Source organism: Syngnathus acus, chromosome 5, assembly GCF_901709675.1.
Source record: "Syngnathus acus chromosome 5, fSynAcu1.2, whole genome shotgun sequence".
Taxonomy (NCBI): Eukaryota; Metazoa; Chordata; class Actinopteri; order Syngnathiformes; family Syngnathidae; genus Syngnathus; species Syngnathus acus.
Genome location: NC_051091.1, coordinates 6,329,948 through 6,344,508, shown reverse-complemented (window position 1 = coordinate 6,344,508; position 14,561 = coordinate 6,329,948). Strand labels below are relative to the sequence as shown.

General features: G+C 41.0%; 2 protein-coding genes across 3 annotated transcripts; one reads left to right on the top strand and one right to left on the bottom strand.

Moving 5' to 3' along the window:
* Positions 1-2,545: 2,545 nt before the first annotated feature.
* On the bottom strand, positions 2,546-8,244 carry wdr1 (WD repeat domain 1). The gene is made up of 15 exons (XM_037251944.1): positions 8,096-8,244; positions 7,199-7,320; positions 6,825-6,915; positions 6,588-6,735; positions 6,229-6,409; positions 5,856-5,933; positions 5,649-5,729; positions 5,259-5,492; positions 4,946-5,033; positions 4,552-4,708; positions 4,239-4,326; positions 4,004-4,114; positions 3,576-3,749; positions 3,351-3,495; positions 2,546-3,277 (listed from the first exon to the last, which is right to left on the bottom strand). Exons 1-15 carry the CDS (start codon positions 8,109-8,111, stop codon positions 3,171-3,173), a joined length of 1,821 nt encoding a protein of 606 aa, XP_037107839.1. The 5' UTR covers positions 8,112-8,244; the 3' UTR covers positions 2,546-3,170.
* Positions 8,245-9,003: 759 nt separating this feature from the next.
* Positions 9,004-14,352, top strand: idh3b (isocitrate dehydrogenase (NAD(+)) 3 non-catalytic subunit beta). 2 transcript variants are annotated; one of them, XM_037250985.1, is made up of 11 exons: positions 9,004-9,135; positions 9,712-9,882; positions 9,975-10,095; positions 10,169-10,229; positions 10,316-10,448; positions 10,605-10,738; positions 10,818-10,920; positions 11,311-11,457; positions 11,615-11,709; positions 12,369-12,429; positions 13,942-14,352. In XM_037250985.1, exons 1-11 carry the CDS (start codon positions 9,094-9,096, stop codon positions 14,017-14,019), a joined length of 1,146 nt encoding a protein of 381 aa, XP_037106880.1. In that variant the 5' UTR covers positions 9,004-9,093; the 3' UTR covers positions 14,020-14,352. The 2 variants fall into 2 exon arrangements, with proteins under 2 accessions (XP_037106880.1, XP_037106879.1); XM_037250984.1 differs by lacking the exon at positions 13,942-14,352 and adding an exon at positions 12,979-13,485.
* Positions 14,353-14,561: the final 209 nt, after the last annotated feature.

Genomic DNA, 14,561 nt, shown 5'->3' with positions numbered 1-14,561 from the left:
CCTTTGATAACATTATCGAGGCAAAGGTTCATCCAATCAAACTGTTGGGTTAAAGAAATATAGTCCTTGATATTATGTCATCACATGAGGTGTAAAAACACCTTTCTGTCATGGTCAGGGCTTTGTGATAACCCTGACCCACATTTTAGACAAGCATAATAAATTTGCTATCTTTATCACACTTTATCAAGTTAATTAACACTCACCAGAATCTTGAGCTTGAAGATTCCTCCGCCAGAGAAACTGCAGCTAAGCTACTAGGGAAAGAATAATCACATGAGAATCAGTAGGCTGATTCAATTAGGCTGCAAAATAGAGAAGGAAGACACGGAATTGCTATCCTCCCTGGACAGATGGCTCGATGAGTATCAAGTTTTTGGCTAAAACGTGACTTAGTCGCATGCGATGTTATCGGCAGTATTGTTTTCTGTTACCGTTTTTGTTTACTTTTTGCCGTCTGCCAATCGACAATTTCAGATTGATGAGTGGAATAGATCATGTGAGCTAAAAATAAATATGTATAATTGAAATAATCCTATATGTACTGTTGGATTTGGTCCACAATTATCCAACTCACTGCGTGCTCGTTTTATTCCTTTGGTTTTTAGGACAAAAATAAGACACCGTAACAAAAATTAGATTTACACGGGTTGGTTGAGTTCAATCACAGTTCCGACTTGTGATCAAGCTACATTTAGCAATTTCATTAATACACATTTTGTTCAATGTTTCCTGACAATTTTTGTCTATTTTCCGTGCCAAGGTTTTACTCACCGCATACCACGCTTTTGTTTATTCTTTTCATATTCCATGCAGTTGCTTACTTTCGTCTCATTCTCAGTTAATCATGCTTCCAACCGTATCTTTTCTTTGTTAGGCAAAACATTTCCCTCTGTCCAGAACATTCTCTAATAATATACTTGACCCCTTCTTCCTTGGTCATGGCTTCTCTCCCCTCTCTGCTGCCCCTGATTACTGCCATCATCCATTCTTCCCTCACCTCTGGCTCTGTCCCTTTATCTTTCAAATCTGCTGCTGTTACACCAACTCTTAAGAAACCCAGCTCAGACCCCAACATCCTCAGTAACTTTTGCCCCATCTCCAACCCGAACATCTCTACAGACCCTTCTCACCCAGGTTGGCGTTATAGAGCTCTGTACGCCAAAACCAGCAGACACAGAGACAGCTTCTTCCCCCAGGCTGTTGCTCTGATGAACTCACACCACTCTTAGAGTCTCAGAGTCATTACTGTGCAATAACATCCTGCTCTCGACACCTTCCAGGGGTGTCAAACTCATTTTTTTCGCGGGCCGCATTGTAGTCATAGTTTCTTTCGGAGGGCCATTATGACTGTCAACCTAAATAAATGTATGAGCACCTCATATTATATACAGTATAAGCTACAAAACAAACTGACAAATAACTCGTTTTCAAACCAGACTAGTAAAAACTGGTCAAATATATATAAAAAAAAAAAAGAGTGAAGACAATTTGCAATTCTAGTAATGACACGAATTTGATACACAATTTGTCTTCGCGGGCCACATAAAATGATGTGGCGGGCCGTATCTGGCCCCCGGGCCTTGAGTTTGACACCTCCCTGGTGTAGACTCTACACTGTTTGTACTATGTGTCCTCTGCATCCATTGCAGCCTGGTCATTCTGGAAGAGGGACCCTCCCATCTGTGGTCTCAAAGTTTCTAATTTCCCCTAGCTGGAGTTTTGAGTTCTTCCTTGCCCTCTTGGGAGTTTAAGATCAGGGGATGTTTGAGAATATTTGCCATTTTTCACATGTCCTGAGTGTTGTTAGTCACCTAAATATTGAACAGTGGCTGTGATTTACCGAAGTCAAATTCCTTGTTTGGCACGCTGCAACATGGCGAATAAAAAACTCTTGAATATTGAACCTGCCATTTCTCTCCAAAATTCTCGTTGTTGCATCACAGATCCACACTCACCTCTCTAGTAATAATTTATATGAACAGTTCCAATCCGGTTTCCGCCCCCATCACAGTACAGAAACAGCCCTCATTAAAATTCACAAATGATCTCCTTATTGCATTGTTCTCCTTCTCCTTGATTTAAGCGCAGCTTTTGACACCATTTTGCACTCCATTCTTCTTGACCGACTAGCCTCTATTGGACTGTCAGACACACCCCTGCACCGGTTCCACTCATATCTTTCCGGCCGCTCTCAATTTATCCAGTTCAAATCATCTCATCCCTCCCCGCTGTCCTCTGATGTTCCCCAGGGCTCTGTCCTTGGTCCAATCTTATTTATCATTTACCTCCTCCCACTTGGTTTGATTTTCCGAAAACACATCAACTTTCACTGCTACGCGGACGACACCCAGCTCTACGTCTCCTCCAAACCCCCTTCCACTCTTGGTCAGTGCAATCGATTTGACAATGATACCATGTTACTGTACATTTGAGGGAACCTTGTCCTTCAATCAGTTTTAACCTCTAAAATCATGTGAAATAATTTAGGATGTCAATTTAATTTAAATCAGAGACAGTGTTGCACAATACAATGAATCAGAGAGAAAATGCAAAATTGTTTTATTTCCAGCAATATTATTAACAAATGCATAGACAAAACATGAAAATAGTGAGACAAGTGGAACTCAAAAGATATAACAAAAGATCTTTGAATGAATGGATTTAATGATTGTTCTCAGTTGCTATAATTGCTCCCTCATCCAAGTAGATCTATGAAAAGCAAAGTTTTAGCCAAGAAAGCAAAAAGCTGCACCCACTCACTGCTCCATCCCCTTTTAAAGAAAATGTGACATGAGGGCTTCTCATTTCAGGAAAGCAACCAAAAGATTCAAATGTCTTTTAAACACACTATTAGTGTTAAAACAACACTTTCGGTTCATCCATTAATTGAGGATGCATTGAGCCCAACGACTGACATTATTTATGGAATGTTGAGCAGTGTGCACACAATTATTAATGAGATGCCTAAAAGACTCTCTGGATGTTGCACTTATTGGCAAAAAGAAAAAAATATTTTGCCTAATTTATTTATTTTTTTGTTTACACCATAACCATTTTCAATTCTGATGTTTACAGACAGCAAAAGACACCATTTAGATTGGGGGGAGGTGATTGAACTCGACAGTAGTCCTTGTTCCTGGGGATGTGGATGTTGGTCAGCATCCGTCTCAGTATTTAATAGTCCACTGCTTGACGCTGGCATCGTGAGAAGTGGTGACCAGAGTATTCGCGTCGATCCAAGACAGGCCGCTGACATGGTGCAACTTGTGACAATCTACAGACATACAAAAAATATATATTAATGCTATTTTCCTCTTTTTTTTTTGTTTACAAACAGGATGACCTACCTGGCAGCTTGACCCGCTTGTCTTCATCACCAATTGTCCAGATATAAACCATCATGTCCATCCCACCAGTGGCAAAGTGCTCATTATCAGGTGCCCAGGCTAAGCTAACTGGTTTTGCATGGTGTCCATAAAACTCATTTTTGACCTTGAACAAAATAGCAGGGAGAGGGCTGGGGTTAGCTTTGAAACCTGTGGATGATAATTGATTTAATAAAAAATAATTACCGAGTAGCCATCTGCCACACTGAAGGCTGTGGCCACCCTCTTGTCATCTATGACTGCCAAATAGGCTCCATTATCAGAGTAACCCATATCTGTAATGGCGCCTTTAACCTGGATGGTTTTTCCCTCATCCTTGACAGTATTGCCTTGCACCGAGTACAGACGAATTGTACCATCCTGCGGAAAAGAAGAGGGAGAGTAAAGGCGAGTCCTCCTTTACCAGGAGCAATTAAGACGTGACAGGAAGCTGTTCACATGCAGTGCTTTTGCTTCCTGGACACATGCACCAAAGCCCATTTGTGCAACCAAGCAGCTCAGAACAGCCATTAGCTAAACCACCAGCTGTCTTGTTTCGTCACTTCAGGCTGGATAAATGAACCGCTCTGGCGAGTCTGCTATTTGTGACTGACAATTCTTAGATGTTCACTTACTGCCCCCCCTACAGCGGCAGTGTTCCCTGCTGGATTGAGAACTCCAACTTCGGGTTCGTAGTCTAGGTTTTCCAGTGTGAAGACATTTCGCTTGTCCTTCTGTAAGACTACCTGGAAAAAGCAACAAAGTTGAATGGATTTGTTCATTTCGAGTCTAACATTAAATTCGAATGTACAGACTTGGATTAAAATTGTGTATTTAGAATCCGTAATTTAGCTCAAGCAGAGAGATTACCTGGCCGATGCACACAACCAGTGTTAGGCCCCCGGCAGCTGCTGAGATGCTTTTTGGCTGGGAATCCATTTTCACCACATCAGATGCACTGAAAATACATGCCGCTGCTTATTTATATTATTCAAACAAACAATTTACAATCATTATAGACTCCTCTAAACTACTTTTAACACCCCAGTCTAGCAGTCGTGAAATGTGTCCAATGCAATAAACCTAGTGAAAGAATAAAAAACATAGTGACTGCATCTGCTAACAATGTAAAATTGCTTACAGATGCACAAGCAATTAATGCTTATTTGATAAATGTGTCTACCTGTAATCTTTCTTGTTGATGCTGGTGTAGCGCGCCGTGTCATCCATGCTGCACGTCACCACTTCATCAGCAACATTGACAACCATTTTGCTCACCTGGTTGCTGTGGCCCTTTCCTGAGAAACAATCATTCTCCCCAGTTTCTGCATCCCAGTAATGTGAGACGAAGTTAAGTGAAAATGATAGCAGAAATGTTACTGGGAGGAAAAAAACAGTTTGTTTGTTGTGTTTTGTGGCACTAATGCCAAAATTTAATTTAAAATGACATGCATCATGTGTATTGTGACATCTATTTTTCCACTTTTTATTCAAATTTAGTGCCATGACATTTTAAATTTTCCCCAAAAGTGAATGCATCTAAGCTGTTGAAATGTGCATTTAGTTGAGAAGGATATTGATGTGCCCATCATGACTTCCTGTGTAGATGTATGGTCGTCCATCACTTCTGTGAATCGTCACACACTGGATGGACTTAGTGTGGCCCTGTAGGAAGAACACGTGGATCAGCCATATGGAGAAATAGCACTCCGTAATAGTTTGAGCTCACAAGAGCAAAACAATAAACTGGCCAGATGGCGGCTCGTGTCTCGAAAAATAAATAAAATCATAAATTAGGTCGCTCATATGTCAAGACACCAATGTATTAGAAAAGTCTCCATAGTGAAACAGAAGGTGAATCGCAAAAAGTTCAAATTCTATTGGGCTGACCTTGATGGTACGTATAGGTCGGTCAGGATTGTTCTTGTCCAAGTAGTTAATGTAGCCTGACAGGGAGATGCTGAGGAGATGCTCGTTCTGCCACAGACAGCCCAGCTGCTGATCCGCTACCTCAGAGCCCATGGTGAAGGTGGTGACCGCCGTACCGGCGCCGACATCCCAGAGCTTGACAGTCTTGTCCCCCGAGGCAGAAATCAGCTGGGAGCTGTCTGGGCTCCAACTTATCTAAGACACAAAAGGGGACAGGGGGGGGGGGGGGTCTTTTTCAACATACTCATGCGGTAGCTCATCAAACATACCTAGCATACATAACTAACGAATACAGTAATCAAAAGTGAAAATAAAACGGGCGTCGTAAAAGTGAAAAGGCGTCGAACTTACAGCATATATTCCTCCTTTATGAGCCCTTTCTCCTCCCAGGCCACTGACATGCTCACCAGTAGCTCCATCAAAGAGTAAGATCTGAGGAAAAGAAATTGATTGGAATGAAATAAATGCTATTTGTTACTTTGAGCTAAATCTTGTATTTGAATAATACATGACACTTTTCTTCAGGTTTTGAGAATATCTCATCGCCTTATTGCCTACCTGGCCGTCGGCACTCGCTGTGGCAAAGTGACTTCCATCGGGAGCGAAACGAACACAGTTGACAAACTGGGTGTGGTCCTATCAGCGGGACACATGTCAAGCAAAACATTTCTTGTCATGTATTGACGTTGCATTTTCCAGATATATTTCAGTTTTCATAATTGACAAGATGAAAAAGATGAATTATGAGAAACAATTCTAGGTATGATTTAGTAGCGGGGGTCAATGCCACAATTAACTTCAGGTTAGAATACAAATAACCATAGAATTTTTGTTGAGAATTCAAAAAAGACTTAGCAGTCATTGACTAACTTACTAGGAAATGTGAAATCAATACAAATACCTTAAGAGAAACAAAAAGATCTTTACTCACACGTATTGCGAACTTGAACTTGAAGGGAGGCCCCTCGGAAAAAGAAGCCGAGGTATCATCGCTGCCAGTGATCATTCGATAGGGACGTTTCTGACGAATGTCTACGCTGTTGATTAATTTGGAGTGGCCAGAAACACTTCCTACTGAAGAACCAGTGTCCCACAGAAACACAGACCCGAACCTTTAGAAAGAATGCAAACACAGGTTTGGTTTGTGTAAATCAGTTATTTCGAAATTGTGGTGCCAAGACCAACTGCCTGAAATACAAAGTGTAAAGCAAGAAAAATAACAGCCTGCACGAGATGGTGGTTAAAGATACACTTCACCAGTTCATCTAAAAAGGAAGGACAGATGCTCACTTCTCTCGTCCGTCCCCAACAACAGCAAGCCTCTTGCTGTCCTCTGTCCATGCGATGTCCTTGACCTTGCCCGATAATGGGGTGTATTCGTACTTGAGAAGGTGCTCCTTCTGCGTGGTGTCCCAGATACGGATCTTTCCTGATACATCTAACACAAATATTATAATTTATAGTGAGTTTATTGTGGTCATGCATTAAAATGGTCACTGACTGCAGTCTTTCAAACAGACTTGTTACCTCCAGATGCGATGTAGAATCCACTGGGGGCGTACTTAGCAACAGAAACGGAATGGGCGTGTTCTGTGTAAATGTCTGCTATGGCTGGGTTCTTCAAAAGAAAAACAAAACAAGATATCGGTTACTTGGTAGCTACCTGTTGATTGTTTGTTTGTTTGTTTTCCTTGCATTGCAATGGCATCTAATGTAATGCCCATTTTAGATGTAAGGTCAAATGATAGGAGACTTTTTATGATGATTTGCTTAAAAGGTCAGAGAGTGGATTAATACATACTGAAATTCTAGATTTCCTGACATGACAAGCAGGTTACACATGCATGGTATACATCACGAACAACATTTATCAAAACAAATGTGTAATTTTAAATACTTACATGAATGTTCCGGATGATGACACACTTCCCGTTGGTATAGAGGAAATTGTTGCCTTTGGGATCACCACTAATCACTTTGGCAACTCCCCTTTCCATCTGCGGCAGACTGGCAAAAACCTTTCCTGAAAGTAGACATGACAGGGAGACTTACTTAATAATAATAATGATAATATTAACAGCAATAATAATAGTAGTAGTTGTGTCATTATCATCATTGTTTGTGTGAGAAAAGTTCATTCTTACTGTTACTTTTGATTATTGGTGCGACTTTTTTGAATGAAAATGGGTGCCTCTGATGAAACTGATCTTGAACAGTGTTCAAGCATGTTTGGAGGGGAAAAAAAACCCGGCACGAGTTGGTTTCGGCATGCCAAATATTGCAGTCATGTAGATGTGTTCGTTTTCACCAGCTTAAGAAACCAGAGGCAATGCATTTAATCTGCACGACAGCTTCCGCAACTGTATTTTGTTTAGAGGTTGTCGTTTCTTTTTAGTTTATTTTTGTTATTATTTTTTTAAATAGTTAACCACCCCATAGATAAGGTTTCCCCGGAGGAGGGATTGTGTTCAAGCCTGTTCAGGCATGTCATAACAATGAGTGAGCACAATAACAGTATGCCGTGCCAGTACGCGAGCTAAATGACAGAAGTTTGAAGACGCCAAACTACTCTAAGTGGATCAATTAATCATGATAATAATCACACACACAGACGGCCACAAGAGTGTTGCATGTGTCAGGATCATGAGGGAGGATGTGTCAAAATCATCAATTCGTCTGCGGGTGAGGCTAGCTAGTTAGCTTCGTGCTAACCGAATGACTGACTTGAGCGAAACCAGACAAATGAAGACCTTAGTTAGATTTCTTTTTTACCCTGGCAACTCAACATGCATACTCACTCAGTTCGTACGACATAGTTGCTGTTGATCACTTGCTTTTCTTAATATCAATGAATTAGTGGAGCCAGCAGGCTGAGCACTCCCTGAACCCACAAACGCGGAAGCAGGTAGCGCCCTCACGCCGCTTGCCTTTGACCATATATGGTAAACTCACATACCACGCTGTCACTGTCATCCACTGAACACGCACTTTTGTAGAAATAATTTGTCCCCGAATTTGACTTCACAGGCTCTGGGATATGAGCCCCGCCCACACAAATAGAGAAATCAGAGAATCGCCAATTATTTTGCCACCCAAATAAGATGTATTTTTTCAACCTATTCAATAGAACTGTATTTTAGATTATAATTATATTGATATTCAACTGGTGCCCTCATTGAGAAAGCGATCAGTGAAGTCAATAAGAAGCTGGGAGTCCCCTAAACAGAAATCAGTGTTGCACAGTATCTTCACTTACATGGATGACCCCATAATGACTGATTCAGTTTTACCCTTCCACATAGTGACTGTAGAATCATCATGTGTTCCAACAGTTAGTGTCACTGGACTGAAATAGGACTGGGAACCCCCTGACCTATTTAGGATGAGCCCATGTCTACTGATGACACTGCATGCATCTATAATATTAATAGAAAAAAGGTGCATCGAGACATTACTAAACAGGGAAATGTGAGATGTCCTAAGCAACTCTGACTGATGCATCTAGTCTCAAGATGCTTTATATACGTAGATTTCTCAAGCAGTGTTTTAAATGTTGCAATGCTTTGCTGTGGGGTTTTAACCATTTCGTTTGATTAGTGTTGTATTGAGTCAAAGTGCAGGTGGAAGCAACCTATTTTTTCCCTCATCTTAGCAAATTCTTCACAACAAATAAACAAAATAACCCACAGTTTTTCCTCCCTGTAAATGGGACGTTTCCTGTCGCGCTTTGCACCTTTACCACTGGGTGGCGCTGTAAGAAGGGCTTTCTCTGATCTACGAAGAAGAGACCGTGACCATGGCGGCTGTCATGAGAAACGGATTGGTAACATTGATCAAGGTGAGTCCAAAGATGTATATTAGCAGATTTATTTCATTTCAGTACACCCGAAGTATAAGAAATACTGTTGAAAGTGTATATTGTTTTATTAATGATCACCATAGTTTATTGCCGGTGTCCTACGGGTTTGCGCTAACCTTTTTCCTGTTACTAGCAACACACCTCCTTTAGCAACTCTGTTGTGGCTTCCTTGCTCCTTAGCTGATTTATCGAATTTTGACAGTCCATCCACATCTCAACTCAACTGTATTTATAGAACAATTAAAAACAACCACCGCTGCACACAAAGTGCTGTACGGAAAGCAAAAATAACTCGTACAACAAACAGTGCTCGTCACATACAATGACACTAATAGGTCCATTGTCTGTTTTTTTCTTGGGTCTAACTATACTATTAAATATGAATTATCCAAATGATTTAATTACAATAAAAGTAAATAAGAAATGAACATTCCTCATTCACTTGTCATATTTAATATGCATATATTTTTGATGCTCTCAGCTACATTCCTACTAACCTTGGTATTTATTATGATATCATCCAATCTTCACTGTGTCCTTTTTTTCTGTCTTCAGGGTCTGAGCGGCCCTCAGTGGCCGCAGTTAGCCTGTCGACCCTTGAGCATATCTGCTTGCTTACGTTCCGAAGCGCCGCTGGCTCGTGCCGATGCAACCTTTAAGGTCACGATGGTTCCAGGGGATGGTGTTGGACCTGAGCTGATGTCTGCAGTCAAGGATGTGTTCAAAGTATTTTCCCCAATAACTCGAATCAGTTGATAATAATTGTATCCTCTACCACCTGCTTTGCTAACCCTTTTCTTCCATTTGCCCCACCATAGGCAGGAGATGTCCCTGTGGAATTTGAGGAGTTCCATTTGAGTGAAGTACAAAACATGGCTAGCGAGGAGAAACTGGACCAAGTGTTGACCTCTATGAAGAGCAACAGAGTAGCAATTAAAGGTATTAGTCATTGATTAGTCTTAAGTGAGATTTGGTTATGAAGGAAGACAAAAAGATCATGCATGTTTTTCAGGAAAAATCCACACACCCATGGAATTCAAAGGGGAGTTGGCTTCATATGAAATGAGACTGAGGTTAGACAATATTTTCTTGGTGTTATTATGATTCTTTTTTTTTGAATGGGGGAGGAAAAAAAGCCACCGCCGTGTTCTTTCATCAGACGCAAACTGGACCTGTTTGCCAACGTGGTTCACGTGAGTAGCTTGCCGGGCTACACCACGCGCCACAACAATTTGGACCTCGTGATCATCCGAGAACAGACAGAAGGAGAGTACAGCTCCTTGGAGCATGAGGTAAACATGAGTCAAATCACATCTAATTTGTGAAACTTGTAATGTCAGATGTTGTGTATCGAAATGGTAGCCCCAAATCACGACCCAAGAAATCTGGTAATAAAATGTTGATGAGCCCTGACGTAGTTGTTGATGAGAAATTTTCTTGCTTTGCAGAGTGTAACTGGTGTGGTTGAATGTCTGAAAATCATCACCAGAGAGAAGTCGAGGCGCATCGCCAAGTTTGCTTTTGATTATGCCACCAAGAAGGGGCGAAACAAAGTCACGGCTGTTCACAAGGCCAATATCATGTGAGAAAATATCAAATATTGTTTGGAACCGTATCCTTCGACTCCTTACCCTTGCCCTAATTTCTGTGTCCAATTACAGGAAACTAGCTGATGGCCTTTTTCTGCAGTGCTGTGCCGAAGTGGCACAGCTGTACCCCAAAATCAAATATGACACCATAATCATCGATAACTGCTGCATGCAGGTAATTATACATTTTATTTTTAATTTCAATTTAATAATGATTTGATTGTGTTTACACGGTTTAAATTCCTGAATGCTTGATATCTATGACATTCACACCAAGCAACTGTCTAACAATATAACATCTATCAAACTACGGTATTTGTCAATATGTATTTGACAACCTAGATTTATGTATATTTCATCTAAAAGTTTGACTTTTTTTTTTTTTTTACTTTAACCTTGGTTATACACCTTTTCTGGAGAAGTGTTATGTCTTACATTACATTTCTTAGCTAAGGATCATCAATTCAAAATTAAAGTCAGTTGAATCCTCATCAGCCCACTAATGTTTTTGTTCTTTCACTTTGCTCACCTACTTTTTGTTGTTGCTTTGTTTCCCCTGCTGCAGCTGGTCCAGAACCCATACCAGTTTGATGTGCTGGTAATGCCCAATTTGTATGGAAACATAATTGATAACCTGGCAGCGGGACTGGTGGGAGGGGCGGGTGTCGTTCCGGGCGAAAGCTACAGTGCAGAATATGCAGTCTTTGAAACGGTAGGAATCTTTCCCTTTCTGATTTGCTTCACATTTTGTTGCTGGTTTCAGTCAATCGCTGGTTGCTCCCTTGTCGTATGTATTGACAGTTTATCCCTGTGTGACAGACACCCTAAATCCTTTTTTTTTTATATTAATCATCCGTGTTCTCTTGTAGGGTGCGCGCCATCCCTTTGCACAAGCAGTAGGCAGGAACATCGCCAACCCCACAGCCATGCTGCTGAGTTCTGCCAACATGCTCCATCACCTCAAGTAAGTGAACTTCGGCAATCATGGGTAACGTTTCCCATATCTCAATAACACGTGTCATTGTTTCACAAAAATATTCAGTGCTGTAAAGAGATATTTTCCCCCTTTCTTGAATAAAGACTTTTGTCATACTTGAATGCTTCATATGATCAAACCAGTTTTATTATCCTAAGACAACTTACTTTAAGTAAATGTAATATACCAACTTGTCTGGCCCCACGTATGTGAGAAAGTAATCACCCCTTGTACTTGTTGTGCTGCCATCCTTCACAGCAATAGCTGAAATCAAGGACTTGTGATAACTGCTGACGAATCTTTCGCATAACATTGAAGGAATTTTGGCTCACATTTTTTTTTTTTGTGCAGAATTGTTTGTTATAGTGGAGCATTTTCAAGCACAAATTTAAGGTCATACCACAGCACCTCAATTGACTTTGCCTCTCTGCCGCTCAAAAACCTGAATTTGTTTTTTTGAAGCCATTCAGAGTTGAGTCATAGCCCAATAGCACTCGAGAACACACAAACTGAAGGCAGCACAGCAAAGCAGCCAAAAACTCCCCAGAATATTCCTGCAAATAATTTTATTTTTGATTGGTACTGTTTTTTGTTTTTGTGTAGCAATATTGTCATCTTGTCATTGTTACCACACGTTTGTGTTGCAGTCTGGATTATCATTCCCAAATGGTGTCAGATGCTGTCAAAAGGGTCATCAAACAGGGCAAGGTGAGTGTGCATGAGCTTACATCCTGTCTCTTGAAGTGCCCACCACTCTCCACATCCTCCGAATGTGGCAACACATGCATGATCGCAACATAACACTAACATACGCTGGTTGTGAAAATGTCAATTTAGGCGACACCAATGCTGCTGGATGGCTATGTGGCCTTGTGTTCAACATTCTTGCTGTGTGTCACCCACAACGTTCTGATAACGGGGAATATCTTGCATTTCTTTTGTTCAACCTTTTGGACTTGGTCTCTTTCTCTTCTTGAGATGGCTCATAAGTGGCCTGTGCCACAACATTTCTAACATTCACTAATGGCCCAGCTTTTGTTCGCCAGATGGCATCTTGGAAACTTTCAGATCTTGTCGCTTGTCTTAAGGAGTTGGCAGAAGGTGTGTGTGTTTGTCACGGAATGGCAATGGAAGCCTCACAGAGCTAATCAGAGCTGCTAACTGCAGGAACCCAACGCAACAGCGTCGCCTTCCCCTCGCCTTTTACCCACACACTCCTTAACCCTCTCTGTATGTGTGTGTGTCTGCATGTCCCAGGTACGGACACGAGACCTCGGCGGTTACTGTACAACAGGCGACTTTGTGCGTGCTGTTTTGGAAAACCTGCGATACCGACCTATTTAGATGTGTTCTCCCATATACGCACACGTCTTCATGATCTTTTCTATGGACACTCGGACATTGACATGTCATGAAATGGTTATTTAGTATTTGTCACCTTGACGAAATGCCACTTGGAAAGATTTTCTACCACTGGGTTTACCAATCCTGTTAATGGGTTACTACAACCCAACAATGGTCATGGGGCCGCTGCTCAACAAGGTATACACTAACCGTGTCATTTGCACTCCCCACAAATGTCGTTTAATGCTTCGCCCCGAACCCAGAATATTCTAAATCAGTTTATACTCTTTATCTTTGGCTGCTCTTACTTTAAGCTTTTTTTTTTTTGCCACATCACTGTTCATGTTTATTACTGGAATTTAGTTAAAAGTTTTACCTGTACAATTTGGTCAAACAAATAAAGACAACTAAAGACACGCACCCTTTTAAGTTGTTCTGCTCTTATTTGTTTTCTAAGCATGTTAAGTGTTAAAATCACTAGTGGAGCAGAGCAGACCAGACCATCTCCACATATATTTGTAGAACTTTATTGTTTCTTTTTGCTGAAATTTGAATGATTTCCACTTTACTTTAAGGAGCAGTTTGTCAATGCCAATTTTAATGATATAATGCTAGATTTTAATACATTTCTGAACAGTATATACACTCACAAGCCACATCACTTAAATTGCCACCATATATACAACTAGCTGACTTGATCACAATAGTTTGTGCTGTTGTACATAGACTTTCTATTGAGTGTATATTGCAAGCTATATCTGCTGTGTTGTTGTTTTGAAATGCACTCAAGCATGCTGGCTTTAATACCGCTTGTAGACATGTGCTGCTGCAGCTGTGCATACATAAAGTAACACACTGTTCTTATGCTCGCAACAGGTGCGCACTGGAGACCTGGGTGGTTATGCCACGAGTGACGAGTTCACCCGAGCTGTCATCGCTAACCTGGCTGCCTAATCGCATAATCATTTGCAACTCTCGGCTGCAAAGGCAGACACGGGCTTACTCATTTGCTTCCTGCGGACCTCGTCTCTCCACTGGTCCTGCTCACACTTAAAACCATGATAAGACACCAAAACGCACAACTGTAATATCTAAAAAGTCTTGATTTTTATTTTGAGTATGATATATATTTAGGCTTTACTTGCAGTAATTCCTACTTGAATGTCCCAAGTGTGGACAGCAGTAAATGTCTTAGCATTTCAGATTATTTATTACATCAACTAATTAAGGTATAGTGCCTCTATTTATAGTGAGATATGAATAATAAAATGGGTGCGACATGACAAACTGTCTCAAAATCCTTTTTTATTAATTGTTAGAAGAAACACACCCCTTTACAGTATCCCATTCCCAAAGCTTGCCCGTCTTAGCATCGTGGACGCAGAAGATCCCGTAGGAAGTTCTTCTCGGCTCTCAATGCAGCAGATGTGCTGCAATGCCTCCAAGTGCCGGCGGATGTCGCTGTTGTTTACAGAGGAGCAAATGGAGAGTAGGAC